At 37.4% G+C, this 22,955-nt stretch overlaps 1 protein-coding gene across 4 annotated transcripts in view; it reads left to right on the top strand.

Moving 5' to 3' along the window:
• Window positions 1–22,955, top strand: part of TPK1 (thiamin pyrophosphokinase 1) — a 294,653-nt gene that overhangs the window by 210,122 nt on the left and 61,576 nt on the right. For all 4 annotated transcript variants that reach the window (XR_008433490.1, XM_053955972.1, XM_053955892.1 and 1 more), the window contains one exon: window positions 20,274–20,385. Coding sequence is in view for 3 of the 4 variants with exons in the window: in XM_053955972.1 (XP_053811947.1) it covers window positions 20,274–20,385 (112 nt within the window). In the remaining variant the exon portion in view is untranslated. The remainder of the gene's footprint in view (window positions 1–20,273; window positions 20,386–22,955) is intronic.

The raw sequence follows: 22,955 nt of genomic DNA on the forward strand, positions 1-22,955 counted from the left end.
CTGATGGCCCTAGGTTGTGGGCAACAAGCAGAGTGGAGGAGCCCCAAGGGGCTGGGCAGGCACAGTCAGAGCTGGCACTGCCTTAAGAACCCCAAGAGCTTGATGTGAGGGGGGTTTCATGTTTAAAATTAGTGATGTGGCTGACAGTGAGTTCACCTGAGAGGGAGTTCCAGGTGCTTTTACTTCCTGTGTGAATCAGGCCCTCCCCTCTGCATATACAGCTTATCCATAAAGGGTCTGCTTGTGACTGCTGTTAGCTGATAAAATGAAGGTTTTTCTTTTACCCAGTCTTTCTGGGCACTGTAGCACAGACAAAATGTTGTGGAAGGTGGATGGAATGTGCAAAAGCCGTGTGGCTGCTGGTGAGAGATGTTGCATTGCCTTGACAGCAAGTACATTTTCAGGCTGCTGATTGACATTTTGCTTGCTTCTTTTGCTTATAGTTTCATGAAACCTGCTATTTTTCAGACAATGGAAAAAGATTTTGTCAGGGTTGTGAGCCCTGGGTCAAAAGAGTTATTTACACAAGGGATTAAAACTGAGCAGGCCTATGCTCTGCATGGAAGTCGAAGGTGCAGCAGCAGTAGTGTGTTTCATGGCAAGCAGAGGCAATTTCCAATAATCTTATTTGCATATGAAAATGAATAGTCATTCATGTTTCTCAGAGTAGGTTTGGGGTTTTACAGTACTCATTTTCCAGTGACTAGGGGAGCTCTCCCCATCAGGCAGGCATTGTGGAGCTGATCTTTAGGCAGCTGCAGAAAAAGCCTCTGGAGTGCCTGTTTTCAGCCTCTCATTAATAACAGCTAATCTGAAACTGGGAAGGGTTTGAATGCTTTTCCACATATCAGCTGACTTTCTTGTTTATGCAGGGATCCCTGTGAGACTTTTCTGAGGTGGGGAGATTTTGGTTTTAAACTAAAAACAATGAGCAACTCTTCCTTGGTCTAGGCAGGGGCTGCCAAAAGTAGAAATGTAAGTGACCTGTAAGGGTCTAGGATGCATTGATTTCCTCATTCTCCTCATGTTAACTGAAGCTTCTGCAGCATATTTCAGTAGTGATTCAAATCCATGATTGTTGGATAAGTCTGTGGAAGTAACAAAAGAAACTCCCTATCTTCCAGCCATCTAAATTTATAGTGAAATGTTGCCTTGCAATGAAATGAAGATTTGGCCTGTAATCTGCTGGGTGTTGTGCTACATAACTACATGCAATACTAGTCACATAAACTGAGACCAACTGTATGTCAATAATTTGCAGAAGTCATTAATGAGTTTTTGCAGAAATGGTGAAAATTAAACATAATCAGATGGATGGTTAGTGGGCATTTACTGCATAGTCTAGTCACTGAAATATAGAATGTTTCATTCACAAAGTCAGAACATATTTGTTCATTTCATTCTGGCTCTGCAGATGGCAGTGTTAAGAGATTATGCATTTTTGGAAATGTCTTGAAATATTTTTGCATGATGATATGACAGCAGCAATGAAGAAATTCTTAAAGTACAATAGCAGTGTTCTGTTTACTTTTGAAGCAGAAAGTACTTTAAAATTCTGGGCAAGCTTATCTTAATAAATCCCTATGGTGAACTCTACCTGTGGCTGCTCTCCAGCCTCTCAGTCTTACAGTCACCCAATATTTTTAACCAAAGTCAGAAGTCTTTATTATGGAAACAAAAGAAATTACCCTTATTTCTTCCTTGCCAAATAAATAGGTGCCTACAGCAAATAGTTATTCATCTCCCAGCTCTGTAGATGTGATCAGCTGGTGGTCTGATTATCCTCCTGTGCTTCACATTACACATCCCCAGTATATTACCTGTGTTTATTGTTCAGCCCACATCTGTGTTCAGATTAAGCTTCAGCGTACAGTGAACCAGTTCAGGATGTAACCAGAATTTCCTCTCTTTATACAGCATAGCAGCTTATCTTTAACTTAGAAAAGATTAGAATTTATCTTTCTGAGCAAGGTGTTTTTTTCTTTTCATCATGGGAGTAGTATTTAAAAATGTGTGCAATGTGAATGGGATTATAGATATATATCTGTGGCATAAGACAGATGCTTAAGGATTTTGGACTTCATAAGAATTTCAAATGATATTCCAAATATCTTTAAATATTTAAAATTGCGGATTAGCTGTATTTGCAATTTTTTAAAAGCATATTTTGGTAGTGTACCATTTATCACATGTCCTTTTTAGGATATAGACTAAAATTCAGCATCTGACTTCATGGTGCAGAAAAGCTGTAGTACAAATATTGACCTTTGGTTTTAGAGAGATTGACCTTCCCAGATTTAATTACTCAATTTATAGAATAGGCTGTTGAATGTTCAGAGCTGGACAATCCATTAAAAAAAAAAAAAAAAAAAAAAAAAAAAAACAACCAAAAACTTATTCAATGGATTGTAGAGATTTATGGTAGTAAACATCACATGTGACCACAGTTCCGTCTGTCATACCTGCATACACTGTGGAGAGATAAGTGATTCAGAAAATATGCAGTATAATTTCAGGTAATACATTCCACTAGATTAATTTTCCTCTGATCTTGGAATGTAGGGAAAGAGGGCAATTATTCGTAAAACCTGTCTGCTTTTGGAAAGTTTCAAATGAGAAGTTGCTTATCTACACAAACTTTCAGTAGAAAACACTGTAGTAGTTGTCCAGAGGTTTAGTATATAAACTTGTAGGTTGACGCTGTTGAGCAGGACGAGAACAGAGAACTCCAGATCAGAAGGCTAAGAAAATGAACTCTCCCTTTATTTCAAATGTACCACTCTATATATAGAGAACATCGAGAAGACTAATTTCATTGGTCTTAGAGTAAAAACGTCACACCATTGTTGTGCAGTGAATGACACACATATCTATAAACAATGTGAATAACAAGATAGATTAGAGAATTATTTACATTCTTTCCCAACTGTTTCCCAGGCTCTTGCCTGGTTAGAAAACCTTTCTCTTTCTCTCTGACTGAGCTGAGAATACCCACAGTAGGTGACATTACCTTCAGTGATAGCTGGCACAGTTCAAAGGAATGTGTGATAGGCAAAGGTTTACTTGCAGCTCTTTCTGATTCTTCTGATTCTAAAAACAACCATAAATTTTGGCTACACAGACATTTCATTGAACATGCAAATGAGATATATGGAGCTTGAAAATATTGAAATCTTATCTATACATATATCTTACATATATTGACACAAAGTACACAAGCACAGAAAAGAAAAAGATTAGGCATCAAAGTTGTGCTCCAAGCACTTGGTATTTAAAACAAACTCTCCAAACTTAGAGTGGATTTAAGGTTAGCTCAGCTGCAGACATCAGGAAATACAGTGGCATTTTTAACTTCACCCATTAGAAGTATAAGATGCAATATCCTGAAAGCAGACTTGCTGCTTTGAGCATGAAACTTTAACTACTGCCACATTTCTTCTGGATATATCTGCAGTAGCTCTAGGTTAGAGGTAATAACTCAGATTTATGTTTTTGTTAGATCTTGCTCTTTCTTTGTTTTCCAGGATTAAAATTTAAAAAAAAAGGTGAAAAAAATCTCTGGATTTTTTTTCAAATTCATTGCAGAAATAGTAGCTGGTCTCATGAAAACTGTCTACCACTTATGTATTGTGGAGAAAAAGTTAATGATTACATGGTTTGTAACTGCAAAGATTGCAGGTGGAAAAGAGAATAAGCAATAAAGAAGCTAGTAATTCTGATGTATGGAAAGTTAACCCCTTTTCAAAACAGAATCACCACTAGGTTTATAGCTGGAATTCCCAGATGCAGATGGGCCCTCAGAATCAGAACTGTCTCTTTTGAGTGATGTCTAAACTTAGGGCAGTCCATCATTTCAGGAAATTGCAAGGCAGTCTCTAATACAGGTGTTGTTTCAGTTTCAGCAGCTGTTTAAAGAAATTAAAGGACTACTCATACACGCAGCAGATAAGCAAAGAGGCTTTATGGAAGCAGTAAGATAGAAATGTGCTTTTTATTTTTGTGCATGGAAATCTGGAGCATTGATATTTTCCCCAGCTTTTTTCTGTTTCATTAATTTACTCTAGAACTAAAATAGATGTAAATGTATTCTAGATATTTCTCCTGTGGTGGTCTGAGAGCAGGTTTCTGTCATGAGTCACGTTTTGGAGTAATAGAAAACCAAAATTGTATTTTAGGATTGAAAGTTTGGGGAAAGCCTGGATTTAAGTTTGGATTTGAACTTTTGATTGTACTGTATTTGCCTTTGTCTTTGCCTGCACATAGGTATAACCATTTCATAAGAGAAGAATGTGTTTGTTTCTAGAACAAGTCAGTACTATGTATGCTATGTTTGAAATTAAGAAACTTGAAACTTGTATAGTCATAATTCAGGAGAAAAGGAGATGGTAGAAGTCTAGTAAACAAGAAGCTCTTTATTTATTCCTTAATATGATTATTTATTGGTTCTTTAGTTAAACTTGGAATGTAGAATAATGGTGATTGTATTATTTAAATCTATATAGACACCTGTAAATAGGACTACAGTGGTTACTTTTTGCAACATTTCTTAGCAGGCATGCACAGCTTTAGTAATAAATTTGAAAGGAACCACCTTATGCAGCAAAGAGACTGCCGATCTAATGATGTATTACTGGAGGTTTTTCTGTGTGTCAATATATTTTTTAATTTCACTTTGTTTTTTGGGAAGAAAGTTGTTTATATGGAGAGGGTGACAGCAGATCAAATAAAGCAGAAATACAATGTGTGAATTGGATTTATTAACTTGTAAGCTAGTCATGAAATGGTGCATTTTTTTTAATTTTGTGTTGAGACAGTTAAATTTCAGTTTGGAGCTGGGGGGAGGATGGATTGTTTGCTGTTTCTAATTCTGTCAAACAGTTAGCCTAAATCTTCTCTGGTGGTGACAGACCTATATTTCGAAATACCCAAAAGTGCCCCTCTTCCTTGGCAGAGAGTGACAGGTCTTTCCACACAGCCAGAACCAAAATGTTTGGATCCAGAATTTTATCTCGTGTCCGCTAAACCAATAGTTTTTGTCTAGAGTTAAAAAGTAAAACCTTTGCAGTTGTTCATCTCTCCATTGTATTATAATAAATATAATAAATAAATATCTTCTACTCAAGAAGAATTTATCCTGAGGTTGAGTTTTGTTGCATGGCTGTTTTCTGTAAAAAATACTAAGATAAAACAACAGTATTCATAGAATGTATCATGTGACTGTACAGCCTTTAAAAATTGTTGCCAAGGACAGCAAGTGGTTTCAAGAATTTGCTTTCCAAAATCTTGCTGAATGTAATAGTTTGCCACTTTCTATGGAGACATATTGTGTTAGCCTCTATTATCACTCTTGTTTTAGACCTTTCCAGACCCTGTGCTTCTGATAAAAAGCAGTGCAGACCAGTAGAAGGAGGCTTAGTACTGAAACACTTTGTGGTGTCTGATGTCCACATTGCACACTTTTCAGGGTTTTGTTTCAGACTCGTCCTAGTCTGGGTCTGTGATTCTGTGAATGCCCATTAGTGGGTAGAGTGCTTTACATGCTCTTCTGAAGAGATCTTCCAGTTTGATTTAGTCCAGAAGGAATTTCCTGTGTGTGGTCAAGTCACTGTGGATCCCAGTGTGGAGACAGTCCACAGTATTAAAAAAAAAATTTAAAAAATATTGTAAACATACAGTGAATTGTCAATAGTAAAACCCTACTAGTATGTATGTTTTTATTTTATAGCTTTTTCTGTTTTACAGCTTTAACCCCTTTAAGTTTTCTCTTATTTTATACATGCCAAAATGGCATCACATGTAGGTGGACTTTTATTTAAATTCATTATAATGGTAATGGATTTTTTATAATCCTGATGGATGCTTTTTCTCTATGGAAATTACTTCTATTATTTCAGCTTGCACCTCCTTCGTTTCAACTCTGATTTTTTGTCTTGTCCTCCACTACTGGATTGAAAGTTACTTTTAACTTGTTGAAGTCTCTGGCAGATGTCTATGTCTGACCTGAGTGCTCCTTAGCACCTGTCAACCTTCTTTCTCACTCTTGTTTAAATTCTCAAAAGCTTTATTATTTTTGTTTGCCAGTAGTTTCACTGCAGTTGGATAATAGTTCTGATGCCCCAAAACTTCTGATGCCCCAATAAACTCTGCTTTAAATCCTCTAGTCTTACTTAATACAGCCAAGTCTGAAATTTGTGTTGTGTTTGTATTTGCAATGGGAAGCATTTCAGATGTCTGAATTCTTCATTGTTTTCATTTTTTTCCTACATGAAATCTAAGTGCAATCTTCCAGTTAGACTGGCGTAAAGTAGATGGGGGACAACTTCATCTCCAGTTTCACTACCAAAAGGTAACTTAGCTAAAATTAAAGATTTGTTGATTTTGGATAAAATTTAATATGGTACTCAAGGACCAGATATAAAAACAGGACTGATGCAGTTAAACAGATATGTGTATTCATGGGCTTTTACAGTGTCTTTACCAACAGACAAGGGAAGTATTTGAATGAAGAAAATGAAAATTCACTGGGTTTTGATGCCCTCTTGGCATTTTCAGGACTTCTGGGGAGTCACAGGTTGGTGACTGAGAGCAAACAGGAAAAATGGTTTCTCACCTACCACTACTGAGAAGACAGCAATGACTCGCCTTCATCAAAAATAATGTTTTCTTGAAGTTTAACAGAAAACACTAATATTAAAATGGAATGTATTAGTCCTTAAGGCTGATAAGTTGCTATCCTGAAACTATCCTAAGAAAGCAAAAGGAGGGAAGGAGAAATGGAGAAAAACAGGCTGCATGAATTTAGAAGACAGACCTGTTCTTTTTTGGTTTTCTTTTTCTTCCTTGTATCCCAAAAAGTCAAATTACAGTTTTTTGGTGTAAAGTGGAGATGAGAGACAAGAATATTTGTTATGTTATGTACAAGTTGTTCACATTTGAACATAGTCATAAATAGTTCTTTTCCAAAACTCATTGTATCTGCAAGCTAAGACAAGAACAGAAAAAATTATTGTCCAGACACTAACATTTCCTGTTATATGTAATCTCAGATTTGACTTCTGATGAACTTCATTAAAAAAAAAGATAAATAAATATCCATTAATGTTTCATATTAATTAATTGAAATGACACAGTTTTGGGGACTTAACAAGATCTATTTTCTAAATTAAGCTCAAATTTCAAAAGTAATTTAGATTAGTAACATATTGTAGAATATACAGAAGCGTGCAGCCCCAAGTGAATGAAAGAACATATTAGCTAACTATTTTGGCATTAACCATGCTAAAGCAAAGCCAAATGAACTACCTTATTTATTAATATTATTTATATTTAAATATTCTTTCATAGCATGTCTATATAAAACTACCTTGTGTATTTCATTTACTCTAGATATTCAGTAATTGTCTAAGCAAGTGGTCCTCAAGTGCCTAACCAAGGGTATTGTTACTACTTAAAATGATTACATTGATTCAATGTATAGGTTTTATGTTGTTGGATGAGTATTTTGTTAGAGTAATACCAGCTTAGAGAGGGGTTGTCTTCCATTCACTTCCAAAAGAAATCTGGAGTGCCTGTTTTATAGTCTGTCAACAAAAGCACACAATTTTCCCCACCAGTCAAGGTGAATTACACTTTAAAATGTCTTATGTTTGTTTCTTTGTCTTGAGGGCATTTTAAAAATCTGATGTGCTTAATATTTCTTGGCCATATTGACTAACCAGTATAGTCTTCAACAAAATCTGAAACTCTGCATTCGGCTCCATTTGGTTTCTTGCTAATAAAGTCCAAGACACCCCAGAAGTGGATGATTTCTCTGGAGATTATTTCTCTCTGTTTTCATCCTGCCACTATGCTTGGCCCTGTAGCCAGAGCGTGTGGCTAATTATCTATGTTCAACCCTCCTGAAGTGCCATCCAGGGATTGTTAGCTATTAACTTTTTGGAGAGACATCCATTGAAAGGTTTTGTAGTGCTGTGATGATTGACAGCTGCCTGCTTCGTGTCAGTTCTGTCTTGTATCTCTACTGTAGGGCTTTAATTTCTGTTTTAAATGGGAAAGTATCATGTTGCTTTGTGTTTGTGCAGAGTCTGGCCTGCGGCAGGAGCTGCTGGTGCTCATCTTGGTCACCTTAAGGCTTTGCTGAGTAGGAAGAGCAGCTGGGGATCAGGGAGGGACTAAGACATCATAAAAATCTTTCAGAAGAGCTTCATGTCCTGAGCTTCTCATTTGTAAGAAACAGTAATCTCTGCTTACCCTGATTTTGGAAAGGGTCCCTTTGCAAATCCTGAATGTGAACATGAGTGTCTGCACAAGTCCTGCTTATTTTGAGCCAGGATATTTATTTCTGCCTGTTTCAAAATTGAAGATAACACAATTAAAATATTTAGGAATTTTTTTTGAGATGCTTTTACTGAAATCCAATTGATCAAGTCAAGGTTGCATTATACGTCAGATAGTTTTCAACCAGATCTTCTGAAATGAGAAGTTGGGAAAAACTTGGGAGTAATGAAATCTTTTTTTGCTTTCTCATTGCTGTGATTTTACAGAGTCCTCACAAAATCAGTTGTGATTTAGTTTTCTATTAATTAAAAAAAATAGGGTTCAAGTGGTTTGGAGAGAAAAGTACTAGTTCAAAACTTTCTTCCTCATTACACATTTTCAGATCATATTGAGCTAAATGGCTTTCTGCGTCTATCTTCTATGAAAATGCCTGGAGTTGGGGTTGTTCAGCTCTCCCTGGAGAAGGCTCTGGGGAGACTTCTTTGTGGTGTTTTCCATTTATAAGGGGTCTTACAAGACAGACAGAGAGAGAAGTTTTACCAAAGATTTTTGTGACAGGACAAGGAATGACAGTCTAAACAGGAAGAAGGTAGGTTTAGATTTTTTCCATAAATTAGATGGAGACATGAACAAATGGATAGGTACATTGACAGGTGCCTAAGCTTAGTTGGTTTTATATAATGAAGATGTCATAATATAATGAAGATATCATATATAGTTCTCAATGCATGAAATTTGGCTGAAATGTTCATAAGCATGCACAAAAATGAGGAAATTAATATACCTGTATGTATTGCATTTCATTCATCATAATGTGCAATTTAAATTGAGGAGTTACGTGTATAATATTTGAGCATCCAAAATCAACACTAGGAAATAGACATCTATTTTTAAGAGGATACTAAGTCTCTACTACTGAAGATTTGACAGCCACCTTTTCCCCTTCCTGTTCCCAAGAATTAGCTAGTTCTTTTAAAACCAGACAAAAATGCACCTTTAAATTCCTTTTTGTACCATGTGTAGTCCTCAGAGATTTGTTATAGACAATGTATTTTTTTATTAGCAGAAAATTTCCCTTAGTCAAGGAGGATTGTATTAAAGAATACCTAGGCCAGCTTGACATCCACAAGTTAATGGAACCTGACAGGATGCATCCATGAGTGCTGAGAGAGCTGGCAGACACCATAACAATGATCTTTGAAAGACTCTGGAGTTCAGAAGGGATGCCTGAGACCTGGAAGTAAGAACAAGTCACCCTGGTCTTCAAAAAAGTGCAAGAACAAGGACCCAGGGAACAACTGACCAGTCAGTGATGGAGCACCTCATTTTGGAAACCGTTTCTATCCACATGGATGCAAAAAAGTGCTTAGAGTAGTCAGCATGGATTCACTATAGGGAAATTCTGCTTGAGCAACCTGATGGCATTCTATGATGATTCAAGTAGCTGGATGGATGAGGGGAGAGCAGTGAATATTGTCTACCTTGATTGCAGCAAGGCTTTTGACTCTGTCTCTCACAGCATCCTCATAGACAAACTCAGGAAGTGTGGATGAGTGGACAGTGCGATCAATTGAGAACTGACCAGCAGATTCCAGAGAGTTGTAATCAGTGGCACAGGGTCTGTTTACAGGTCTGTCACTAGTGTTGTCTCCAAGGTTCAATACTAGCACAGAACTGTTTAACTTATCCATCAATTACTGTAATAGCGTGAGGAGGCAGATGCCTCCTCGGCAAGTTCAGTGATGTCCCAAAGCTGGGAGAAGTGGTCAGTACCCCAGAGGACTGTGCAGCCCTTCCAAAGGATCTTAACAGGCTGGAGAGATGGGCAGAGAAGAACTGTCTGAAATTCAACAAAGGCAATTGCAGAGTCCTGCAGCTGGGGAAGAATAACCCCCTGCACCAGTGCAGGCTGGAGCCCAAACTGCTGGAAAGCAGCTCTGTGGAGAAGGACTTGTGGGTCCTGGTGGACAACAAGTTGTCCATGAGCCTGCAGTGCTCTATCAATGTCTGTAAGTATCTGAAGGGAGTATGTGAAGAGGATGGAGCCAGGCACTTCTTGGTGGTGCCAAGCACTACGACAAGAGGCAACAGTGTCACCAGAAACCAGGAAAGAAATTCTCCAACTGATTTACTAGGTTGGAAAGACAACATTACTGTTAGTAGTGCTGGATGCATGGGGAATTCTCCTCAAAACGTGCATGCCTAGTAACTCAACAGACCACGTTATATTCCTGAAACTAACACATATTCATTACATTTCCTCAACCATGCATATATGCTAATTATTTCCATGGACTTATTTGAATATGGTTCTGGATCTTCTGATGCATCTTTCTCTTTGAGACTACTTCAAATACATTACAGGATGTAATGTATTTCCTTTATCATTCTTTGTAGTGACACACAATCCTTTTTCTAAAAACTAAGATGTCTGCTAGTACATATTGATCACTAATATAAGTAAATAAGGAAGCATTGGCTGGCACAAGACTTACTAGTCACAGATGTAGAGAGTTAGCATAAAACCACATTAATCTCTGGTATTTGTACTAAGCACTGTATGGTACAAAACTAATCATTAATGATGAATATAGGGATTATACACTGTTGTGCTAAAGTTAAGAGAATTTTCCAACATTTTCCCCCGCTGCTGCATAGATATCTTAGCGAAATAGAACTCGTTAGGTAACAACTGGCAGAAACTGATGCACAGAAAGTTCCACTAGACTACAGGGACTAACTTCTTTACTGTGTGGGTGATCAAATACTGGAACAGATTTCCCAGAGAGCTTGTGGAGTCTCTGTCACTGGAGGTATTTAAGAACTGTCTGGATGCAATCCTCTGCCATGTGCTCTAGGATGACCCTGCTTGAGTAGGGAGGTTGGACAAGATGACCCACTGTGCTCCTTTTTAACCTGACCCATTCTGTGAGAAGTTCTCCTGGTCTGCAAAACTCCACCTTTGTGGCTGGTAATGGTTTGAGCTTCCCCCCTACCAAAACCAGGTTGTGCTAAACCAATACAGGCAAGCAGTAGGGTTTTTATTCTGAAATCTTTGATGTCTTTCTCTCCTACTACTAACCCAATTCTCTCCTAGTACTAACCCAACAGCATCTCATTTCATGGAGCAGGAGTAGCCATGAAATCATATGCTTTCCAAAAGGGAAATATAGCTAGAGAAGTTTAGGAAGGCAAGAAATCCAGTATGCAAGAGTAATGCACCTAATTCCTTAACCAATTCCTTATGCATTAAGTTTATTGCTACTTTAAATAGCTTGAAATTGATGGTTTAGCTTCTAGGTTTTTCAAGTATTTGGCTATATGTTTTCTTTCTTAGTTGTTTTTGTTTCTTTTTGATACTTCTGTGAGATATTTTATTCTTCTATCTCATTAATAAAACAGTTTTGACCTAGCAAGTTTCTGTTTTATGGAAGGGTTCAGTTCCTTTTTCAGAAGATTCATCCTGACTTTCTATTGTGTGAAAGAGACTGAAAATGTTTATATACAGAAAATGCAAAAATATGCGTGAGTCAAAGGGTCTAAATAGGCAGTATTACTTGTTCCAGCCTTTCTGCTTTTGTGAGAGTAAGCCATGAGTTTTAGCACCAACCTGTTATTCTGTTGACCCTCATTTTATGGTTTTTTATGTCAGTGTTTTTCATCTTGCGTTATACTACTCTGTATTTGGTATAGACTTGTTCTGCTGTGGTCCCCTGTTTCATGGGTTCCCTGGAAGGGACCACAACAAGCACCTAGTCCAACTACCTGACTACTTTCAGGACTGACCAAAAGTTAAAGCATGGCTTTAAGGGCATTGTCCAAATGCCTCTTCCACACTGACAGGCACAGGGCACTGACCACTTCTCAAGGACGTCTGGGCCAGGGTTTCACCACCCTTTGGGTAAGGAAAATATTTGCTTATGTCAAATCTGAATCTTCCCTGATGGATGGAGCTTTTAACTGTTCCCATATGTCCTAGCACTGGGTGCCAGGGAGAAGAGCTCAGCACCTCCCTCTCAACTGCCCCTTTTCAGGAAGCTGTGGGGAGCAGTGAGGTCACCCCTTGGCCTTCTTCTCTCCAAACCAGACAAGCACAAAATCCTCAAGGACATGTCTGCAGTGCCCTTTGCCATCTTGGTGCCCTCCTTGGGACACATTCAAGTATTTTCACATCCTTCTTAAATTGAACTGCACATACTACTCAAGATGGGGGTGCATCAGTGCTAAATACAGAGGTGATGATTCAATCACCTCTTTTGACCAGCTGGTGATGCTGTGTTTGATGCATTCCAGGACGGGGTTTGCCCTCCTTGCTGCCAGGGCACACACTGCTGACTCCTGTCAAGCCTCCTGTCAACTGGCACCCCCAGATCCCTTTCTGCAGGGCTGCTCTCCAGCCACTCCTCTCCCAGTTTAATGTCTGGTGTTACTCCATCCCAGATGCAGAATCCAGCTTTTGGACTTGCTCAGTTTCATGCCATTGATGATTGCCCAATGCTCCAATCTATCCAGATACCCCTGCAAAGCCTCTTGTCCCCTGAGACAGCCAACAGCGCTTCCCAGTTTCATCTGCAAATTTACTAACTGCGCATTCAGCTCCTGTATCCAAGTCATTGATACAAATATTGACCAGAACTGGCCCTACAATTAAGCTCTGAAGAACACCACTGGTCACCAGTCACAAGCCAGAAGTTCTGAGCAGTACAATATTCCATTCCCCCCCCATATCCTTCAACAAAATAATAGATTTCTGTGAGAACAGTAATCTCCAACTGACTACTGAGCTTTACAAGAGAAAAGAAAAAATGCGGGGGGAAAAAAAGAAGTGAAAAAAATATATATATATTTGAATGACCAGCTTGCATTTTCCTTAATTATATTTGTTTGTCTTGACCTGAGCAACATGTCTTTGAATTTCACAGGTGTAGAAAGAAGTCAGTCAATCAATCATTGTAGAAAGGAGCAGTCAGTCACTGCTAGCACCAGATCTGGGGCATAACATGTCTTCAAAGCCTGCTGTTACAAAGCAGAAGCCATTTTCCCATCTCCTGAAAGTAGAAATGGTTTCATACCCTAGGTCAATGAATATCTTTATAACAATAGCAAATTATTTCTTCTGTAGCAGAGATCAATAAGGAATGCAAAATTGTCTCCTAATTTCATTCTTTGCTACTTCCAGCCTCTATTCTTTCCTGCCTAGAATTATATTAAAGTTATGGTCAGAAACAAAAGGGAGAAAAGAGCATTTGTGAGATTCCCCGACTCCATGAAAGGAATTCTGTTCATCAGTTTTTTCGCTCTGTAGAAATTAGGGAGGCCAGGCTTTTATGAAGCCCTAATCCTAACATGAAACCTCCAAATATTAAGCCAGTTCTACTAAAAGGATGATGGTATATGAGAGGATTTATGGGCTCATGATTTGCTGCCATTGTATAAAACATTTTTTAAAAAAGGCATCATAGGGATTGAGAAGTACAAGAAACTAAAAGAAGGTGTTGACCACCTTCTTTTTTGTTGGCCTATTGATCATTCTTCTTATTTATGCAATATAGAAGATTTCCAAGTGGGAGTTTGGAGTAGGAGAGCTACAGAGATTTGCCAGTTTGCCTGGGAAGACTCCTGGAAACAAATAAACAGATTTGAATTTTGTGTATTCTTACATAGCATAAAGGTGCCTTCCTATAACAGTCAGTGATTCAGTGCTAAGAAGAAGGAATTGTTTCCTGCCACAAGTTAGGTGAACATTACCCTGTCTTTTAAATTAATTCACACACTTCTCTTATACCCAGAAAAAAAAGATAATATGGTCTAGATAGAAGGGATCCTACAGACTCTTCCCCTGTAGAAACACACACACACACAAAAAAAAAAAAAAAAAAAAAAAAAAAAAAAAAAAAAAAGGGCAGTGACACTAAATTTATTATGAACTGATTCATAATGAAAAAGATTATGCTGCATTTTTATCACTTAAGAATTGCAGACTATTAGTGCCCTTTGTAAAGGCCCCTGTAGGCTGACAAATTAACTGCAACACTGCATAATAATTATACAGGCAATATGAAATCTTCAGCAGCTTGTCTACTTTTCACTCTTATCTGCAATCTATAATGCTCTGTAGTCTAATAAATGGATATAAAGAAATGGTTCTGATTTTTTTAAGGCATCACTAAAAATGCTAATTAAACCTATAATGATGAGCCTGCTGAGGATAGGGCACTAAATGCACAAGCTCAAGGATAAAATGTCACACTGGGCCAGACTAAGGCTTGCTTGAATTTAGAAAAGGACCAGGGACTTCTTGATTATTGTAGCTTCACTCTGTATTTGTGGTGTGTTTTGCACTGATTTGTGGAAAACTGGAAAAAATTTGTGGAATCTCATTTGCAAGTGGGAAGTTTAAGCAGAATGAGTTTCTCTTTTTGGTGGTGTTCAGAGTAGAACAAGAATTAGTATTTTTGGCATTTGTCAATCTTTAAGATATGCCTGTGAAAAGAAATTAAACTAATGAAACTCCCTTTTAAAGTATCTTTTGTATTTCCAGATATTTTTTTAGGCTGAAAAAATGTTTTCAGCCCTTTATTTGTGTGCACGTTAGCACACATGCTGCTGTCACTTTTAACTGCTTGCAGTATTCTGAGGGAAGTATGATTTCACATTTTTTGTATCTGTGACTGCTGGGGTTTTGCCACCCATCTAGACTGGACTGGAGAAGATAGAGGGTTGTTTCACAGGCTCATGCTGCTACAAGTGATGGGCAAACAAGGGATTTGCTCCCTGTGCTCAGAGACATGAGAAATGTTCTCTCAGGCTGTTTTTTTGCTAGGACTGTAGATGTTCATGTGTGAATGTGTGGAATTCTGGAATCATGTGCTCTCTGTGGGTAATTTGTATGTTACATATACAGTAGCAACCATTTAAATGTATAACCTCAGGATATAGCAACTCTTCTAGTTATAGTAACTCTATAGTAACTCTTCTTTATTGGCACTCACCTCCATGGGGATTTCCTTCTGTACCCTTATCATAAATTGGTTTGAAACAGATATGTTCATTAATTGGGTCTAATACTGATTATAATATATTCTGCCTTTCCTACCTGGGATTTTATTCACTGTAAAGTCATTTTTTTAATTAAGTGTTCCTCTTGAAGGGTAGCCTTGGTAGGGCTCTGTCTTGCAAATAACTGATACACTGAAGTCTATCCATTTCAGCACAGGAACAATCTAAGCTTTGATAGTAGGGATTGGCAGGATTGGGTCCAACAGTTTTCAATATTATTTTGAAGTATAATAAATTTGCTGTTTTTTCTCTAGATGTTTAAGCAGTCATTGATATGACATATGAGAGCTTTTAGACATACGAGTTTTTGCTGGAACTGTGGATACTTTCATTTTCAACAGCAACCAAAAACCTGGTTTCCTCAGGAAATGTTCTCTGAATAGCGTTCACATAATAGCTACTTGGCACTGTGTGTATTTGTGTGAAAAAACAATTGATGATATTTTAGGGTTATAACAAAACGGCTCTTCTTAAGAACATCCTTTTAGAAAAATTGGCTGTATTTGTCTTGCTCAAAATCTCAGCCTAAAAGCTTATTATTGTTAAGTCAAGCTCTTACACAACTAATGATTAGTAGAAATATTTCTGGAATTTTGTTTTTATTTTATTGCCAGTCATATCTGATTTTAAACATAAATGTTTTCAGCCTTGTTTCATCCTTGTTCCTATTCTCTTTCTCCCCTCTGCTGCTGCCTTTGGTGCTTGTGTTGATTTCCACCCATTCCCTAAGTCTTTTTTCTATATACCATTTTCTGCACCCAGGTGTTTATGTACTAAAACAGATTGTGGTTTTTGCCTTTTCTCTGGGTAACACTATGACATCTGAATTTAGTTTTTTTGCTGCTGTTGTTGCTTTCAAGCGTGTGCTGCCATCTATGGAGTAATTATAGAAATAAAGCTGGTATAAAAAAAAGATGTTTTATCAGAAGATCATGGAAAACAAGATCTAGATAGTGGAGGAGGTATCATAGAGCAGTTGGCCAGATCTCAAGAAATCTTGTTTCTCTGTCCCAGATCTCACAGCAAGCATGGGTGAAACTACACCTTTTAGAAAATCAGTGATTTCTAGTAATGAAATTATTCAGTTGATTCCTTTGAATCAGACTAAATTTGCTCTGTCCTTCAATCTGGTAACTTGTTCTTTTTTCTTTTCCTTTCCCATTGCTTTCATATGTCCTAGTTATTTAGCAGTTTCTAAGATCTGTTTACTATATCTTTCCTTATTTGTTTTTCAAAGCTTAATTTTAATTCGTTATCCTTCCCTAGCATCTTGTTAACTGACTTTATGCCTCTCCTCGGTGTTTAGCTTCAGCCTGACAAGTTCCAGATTTCCCTCCTTCAGATCCCTTCAGAATGCATTACTGAAGATTAGTCCCCATTCTGTCTCTCTTTTATAACATTTTGCTCCTTGATATCTATTTTAGAGTGTACATTTATTGCAACACATCTATTCAAGATGTGAAAAGCACTTGGAGAAGTAATTTTCTCTGTACTTGGGTATCCATGCACGTAGGGAAGCTACCACTTTTGTCTTGATGCTGTTCATGTGCATTCAGCTTGCAGATTTTTGAGTAAGGATTTTAGCATCTCACAACCTTGAATGGGGTTAGGTGGATGAATTCCTGGCAATTAGATTTCTATTCATTTGAGCTAGATGTGGCAAATAACAACTATGTCTTTAGGTCTTTCCTCAGCAAAAAAAGAGTGTTGGAGTGGGTGTATATTTAACCACTACTTCTTAAATGCTTTCTTATAACACAAGGCATTAAATCAAAAGGACAAGTTTCACCTATGTAGATAAAGCATTCTTAAAAATATCTTCTGACATTTTCTTCTTATTGCTGAACTCAAAAAATTGATCTTATTTTCCAGCATCAAAACAAAATGAAGGAAAAAAAATCGATGCTGAAGATTGATCAATGTTTTTCAAAACTGACTTAATAAGATAAAAATCAATGTGGCTGTATTATTTGTCATTCTTTCATCACCAGGAACATTCAAACATGGTAATATTTGATTCTTAAGTTAAATGTGAACATATTTCAGTTGCCTCCTACAGGGGCAAAAAAAATATAAGGAGGAATTTATTTAGTCAAAGTTCAGTTTTCTTTTTAAACCTAGTTTTGGAAATTTGAGTTCTGTAGAAACTGGAAACAGTTTGATATTTTAAGTGACAGTATATAATTATTCCTTTAATCACACAGACTTAAATAGAACAAATTATTACTTGTATTTGCAAATTACAAGCTCTGATCCTCCCTTCCTCCTGCAAATATCAGTTCCATCTTGCTTGGTTGAGAGATCTGTACTTAAAAAATTGGAGATAAGCTTCGGAACTGAATTTCCCTCATGGCAGGTTCACAGTGCTTTGAATTTAGAGCTTTACTGTACAAATGCACTGGCTGATTAATGTTTTTTTGGCAAAAATGAGTGGGTTATTTGTAATTTATTTGTTTGGTTTTTTTCCCAACATTCATTTCCCTTTTCTGCTCCCACTATCCCCAGTAATATTAAGATCCCTTATTGATTTATTTAAAGAAAAGCCTTAGAAACTGACTTCTGTTGAACCAATCCATAAACATAAGTTTGGCCTGACAGTTGAGAGGGTTTTTTTAAAAAAAAAATTTCCCATTTAACTACCTGCTGACTTGAGTTTAGCCATTTGGGCTCCCTATCTTAACAACTGAGTGATAGAAAATGTCCTTTTAGGGAAGAAAATCATTGTGCTCACATAATCACTGGAAGGTGTCAACTGGGATTTTTGTGAAGTACCAGACATTGAAAGACTCTTGATAAAATCCTAGATATTGGTGAGCTTCTGGTGTTGGCATCTTTTGTTTTAAAGATTTATTTCATGAGCACAGAAATACATTTTCTGCATAAATTTCTACTGAATTGATTCCCTATCTGCAAGCTGGGCCAGATAGTCATAAAATAGGAAATGCAAACCTGGTAGTAGTCAGACACAGACTTTGAGAATATGGAACTGAATCAGATTCTCTATGGGGCCAACTACTTTCTCATCTGCTTTTCATATTCCTTTGCTGATTGATTAATATGGTGAGTTTGCTCCTCTCATCCAGTAGCTCTGAGCAGCAATATGTATGCTCATTGGGCTCAGACAGTCCCACCCCTTCATCTCTCACTCATCATCAGCTTCATTATCGACAATATCTGTAATCACACAATGAGAGAGCTTGTACTTGTAGCTCTCCTCTTCCTTTCCTCCTCCCTCCTTGCTGTGAGAGAGAGGTGGCATGGCATATTGCATAGCTAAAAGCTTATCAAGCCTGAATTTGTTACACCTCTGCATCTGGCAGGCAAGCATTCACAACCACTACACATATACATGGCTCATCACCATGTGAAGCTGGACACCCTGAGAAGACAGATAATATTGGACTGGTTTTCTTGTTGCTCTGCAAACAATCAAATAGACTTAAGCTATGCAATCTGATATTCCCTAATTGACAGCTTTTTCAAGGTTCATTTGTTAACTGAGAGCATGACATGTATTGAAGTTGTTTCTTCATAATGCATTTGGCATTAGCAGAAGCTGTTGAATGCCTCAGACATCAATGTCTCAGCAATAAGATATTTCGCCTACAGTTTTGACTTTCTAACTAATGACTTTGTATTTGCAAAAGCATGTGAAATGAGCATAGGACAGGACAGGGCAGGAGAAAAAAGCTTATATGCATTCTCCTAAAAAAATTTGTGGGACTATTTTTGCTTCTTGGGACATTTAGTTGACTTTTATGGTTCAACTGTTCTTCATTTCTTTTGGTATAAAACCTTGGTTTCTTACTTAACAAAGTGTTCACTGAATAGTCATAGGGTCTCAGAGTCTGTATATTTATAAATAGGCATATTTGATTTTATTTATAGTGATGAAAAATTTGTGTGTAAAAGACATGCTCAAGAGTTTTGCTTGCCTGCATCCACAAAAGAATAAATAAAATGAAAAAAATCCTCTATTTCAAAGAAGCTTGTCCTACATGAAGCCCAGTCTTATTTGAAGGAATAAATTATCTGTGTAGAAGAGACCAGAGAATTATTTCTCCACTGATCTTGTCACTACTTTTCATTTGCTGCTTTCTTGTAGCTAGTTTCCATAAACACTTTCTCTAGTTTCTTAGAATACAGATTGTGCTAGAACTGTAACACTTATCACTTTTCATTCTATTAAAGATTTCCACTATCTACTCTTCCTTGTAACTGTTCGTGGGATGTTCACACAGGAGCTGTAAGTGCTAATTAAGAGATTTATCACAAATACATCATCATTAATAGCTGTTGCTTCTCCTGCATCCCATGAATGTTTTAGTTACTAGATAAATTTATCTTGGATGTAAAAAAATGTTTTCATTTTGTTTTTTTTTTCATTATTTAGTGTAAGCAGGTTACTCTAAATTTTTAGGTTAATTTCTCTAGCATCTAGTTAAATTTCTGCATGTATTCCTTCTTCTGGGTAGAGCACATGCCTGGAGAAGTACATGAAATTTTACAGATGTTGTCAAAATAATTGAAGCACTTCAGTGGTGCTTTGAGTAGCACTGTTTAAGAAGTGAAAAACAGCTGTTTAGATGAGGAAAAAATGAGTGAATGGATCAGGATGCCATCATTTTACAGGAATAAAGAGCCTAGGTTTGACAGAAGGGACTATTCAAATAATGCCAGGGAGGAATGAGCAAAGCTACATTCTGCTTAGAAAAGCCCAGAAACAAACATGAAAACCCTAAGGTCTGGAACCTAAGCACACATCTCTCCTCCTTCTGTAAACATCAGTGGCCTAATGTCCTGCTGCAACCAAATATTCCTGAGCTCTTGGGGGACATTCTGGACTTGTCTCCAAGTACCTCCTCTTCTGTTTGCAAAGTCTGTGATCAAATGCCATTTGGGCAAGCACTGACTGCAGAAACACTTCTGTCTTGCAGGGCAAGCACAAACTGTGTGTGGACACAGGACTGGAGGGCTCCTGGTGTGGCCTCATCCCCATCGGGAACCCCTGCGAGAGTGTGACCACGACAGGCCTTAAGTGGAACCTCAGTAAGTGAGATGCCTCTGGGACAGTGGATTTGGTGTGGTCCTGACCCTACATTTAGAGCAGCTTCAGCAGTGATGAAGGGTCTTACAAGTTTGAAGGTGAAGCATGGCATTGAATCCCTGCCGGGCCATTTTTTTTTTTCCTAGAAATGAAGGGGTTTTTACAAAAGAAGCAAGAGAAATATGTTTAAACCTGAGATCTCAGAGGCAGAAACACATTTTCCATTTGGGAGTCATTGTGGTCTTCAAACAGAACATTTGTTGAGTTCATGATACATTACCATCTTGATACATTGCCCTCCAGGGAGAAGAAGCCACGAGTGTCTAAACTCCTGCTTATAAGCCATAAAGTTGCAACAGACAAATACTACCGGGATACAGATTATCAAAGCTACCTCATGTCTCCTGAACCGCTTTATGTATATTGTCTCTTTCTCAACCCTGAATGAATAGATTCTTTTTCTTACTTTAAAGTTGAAAATAGTCCATTTGATCTAGAACCAGGGGCATTTATCTGTAACTAAAGGAGGTTTTATGACCCAAAAAAATTGAAAGCACTTTCATCCTCCTGCCTCTTCCTCCCATACTGAGTCATTTGGGATGTATTTACATAGGAAAGTAATGGATATTTTCAATGAACATTCATTAAAACCTAAGTGGGAGCAAAGCAGTAATTGAGAGGCTCTAGTCTCAGTCTGATTGACATGTCCAGGCTTTAAAGCCATTCCATGCAGAAAGGGCATTCTGTTCTCACAGTCTGCAGTGCAGTGCCTTCACTGGCTAATAATTAATGTGTGCCAGCCAGCTGAACACTGTGCCAGCCAGCAGAACATCTGCTGGTTCCACTGAGATCTTGACCATGTGCAATTAAGGTGGTGGTAGGCATTGGTAGCTCATTAATGATAAAATATATAAATATGTCATTAGTTTTGGATTGTGGGAGAATTGCCAGATGAAGACCTGTCTGGCTAGCAATATTTCTGTCCTTTTAAACTGGATTTGAAGAGCTGAATATATTGTGTAAGAGACATTCCCTTAATGTGAAAGGGAGTCAGATGTTTTCATTTGTATGTTTAAAAACAGTTGACATATACGATACTGAATTTTCATCTGCTCATCTCCTGTTGTCCAACAACTTCTGTGACCCATTGCACTGAGGTACTAATTTCTCAGAAAATGCTCTATCCTTCAGAATGAGGTACAAGGAGCTCAAACCAGCCTCATGTTAATGAAGTCTGAATTCTCTGTTGTATTGCAAAATGCTTCTGTGTGCATCAAAATGTGGTAGATGCAATGAAGTTGCAGCTCTTTCTTCTGATTTTTATTAGTTGAAAAAGCCATTTTCCAGACATAACATAATTTTTTCAGTTTAATTCCATACATTTCATCAGATTTACAAGGTGCTCATTAGAAAGTTGGTAATTTTAAAGAGGGTCTGTCTGGTCTGTTCCTTTGTTACTACTGAATTATGATTGCCTGAACTGTTAAAGCTAAAGAGAAAGGGATTGCAAGTCAGCTGTGCCAACTGGAGGAGGATGCAGGGGGGAGATAAAATGGCAGCAATTATTTTTTCTCTCTAGGATTGGGTTAAAATATCAGTTTCTTAAATGTTGGTCATAACTAGATACAGACCTACAGGGATTTTTAATACACTTAATACACATCTTTCTCTTTTTAATACACATCTTTCTCTTTTTTTTTCTTTCTCTGGGAGACAAAAAAGTATTTATGTGACTGTTTCCTGCTTGTTTCATCTTAACATGACACCATCATCTCTGCTTCTCCCTGCCCTTGTTGCTGTTATTTTCCAGGAGGAAAGAGAGCAGACCTTTACATTGTTTTCTGTAGTGACATATATATTGCATCCCATTACAGGCTGTTTTCAGTTTCAATACTCATGTTTCTCCCAGGTTGTAGTTCTTTCATTTATTTCTCCATATTTATCACAGATATATATATGTAAAACAAAAAAATTATCTGGTCTTCCTTGAAGAGGCTCAATCTATCTCAGACATCAAGGTCATTACAACCTGAAACTGTTCTCTTGCCCAACTGACTAGAGCTAACCTTTTCACTGATCCAAATGCACAATAACCATTGAATTAGGTTATTGTCCAGACATTGATTAAAAAATTAAAATGGAGTTACATTTCCCAAAAGGGAAACCAATATCTCCAATTCAGCATGTGGTTAGTTGTGACTTGGTTGGATTTTTTTCCCTAATAAATAGGATCTACATTCTGATAGTTAAAGTTTGATACTAACTTCCATTGTATTGCTGGACTTTTATGCTGCTTGTAGTTTTGCATTTACTTCACAAAATATTAATCCTCCTGTAAATTGGGATGGAGAAGCAAAAGATCAACTGGGAGGAAATAGAATAATAAGAAAGGAAACTGAAGTGTGATATGGATGTCAGCCTTGCTGCTAATGGCTGGCAATGGCAGAGCTTTACCTGTTCATTCATTAACAGCAATCTGAGCACACACCTTTGTAAACCTCAGTGTAAATATATTGTAAACCTCAGTGAATAATTTTTGTGGTTATAAATTCATTTTCATGTGTAAATCATA

Source organism: Vidua chalybeata, chromosome 1 (assembly GCF_026979565.1).
Source record: "Vidua chalybeata isolate OUT-0048 chromosome 1, bVidCha1 merged haplotype, whole genome shotgun sequence".
NCBI classification, from domain to species: Eukaryota; Metazoa; Chordata; class Aves; order Passeriformes; family Viduidae; genus Vidua; species Vidua chalybeata.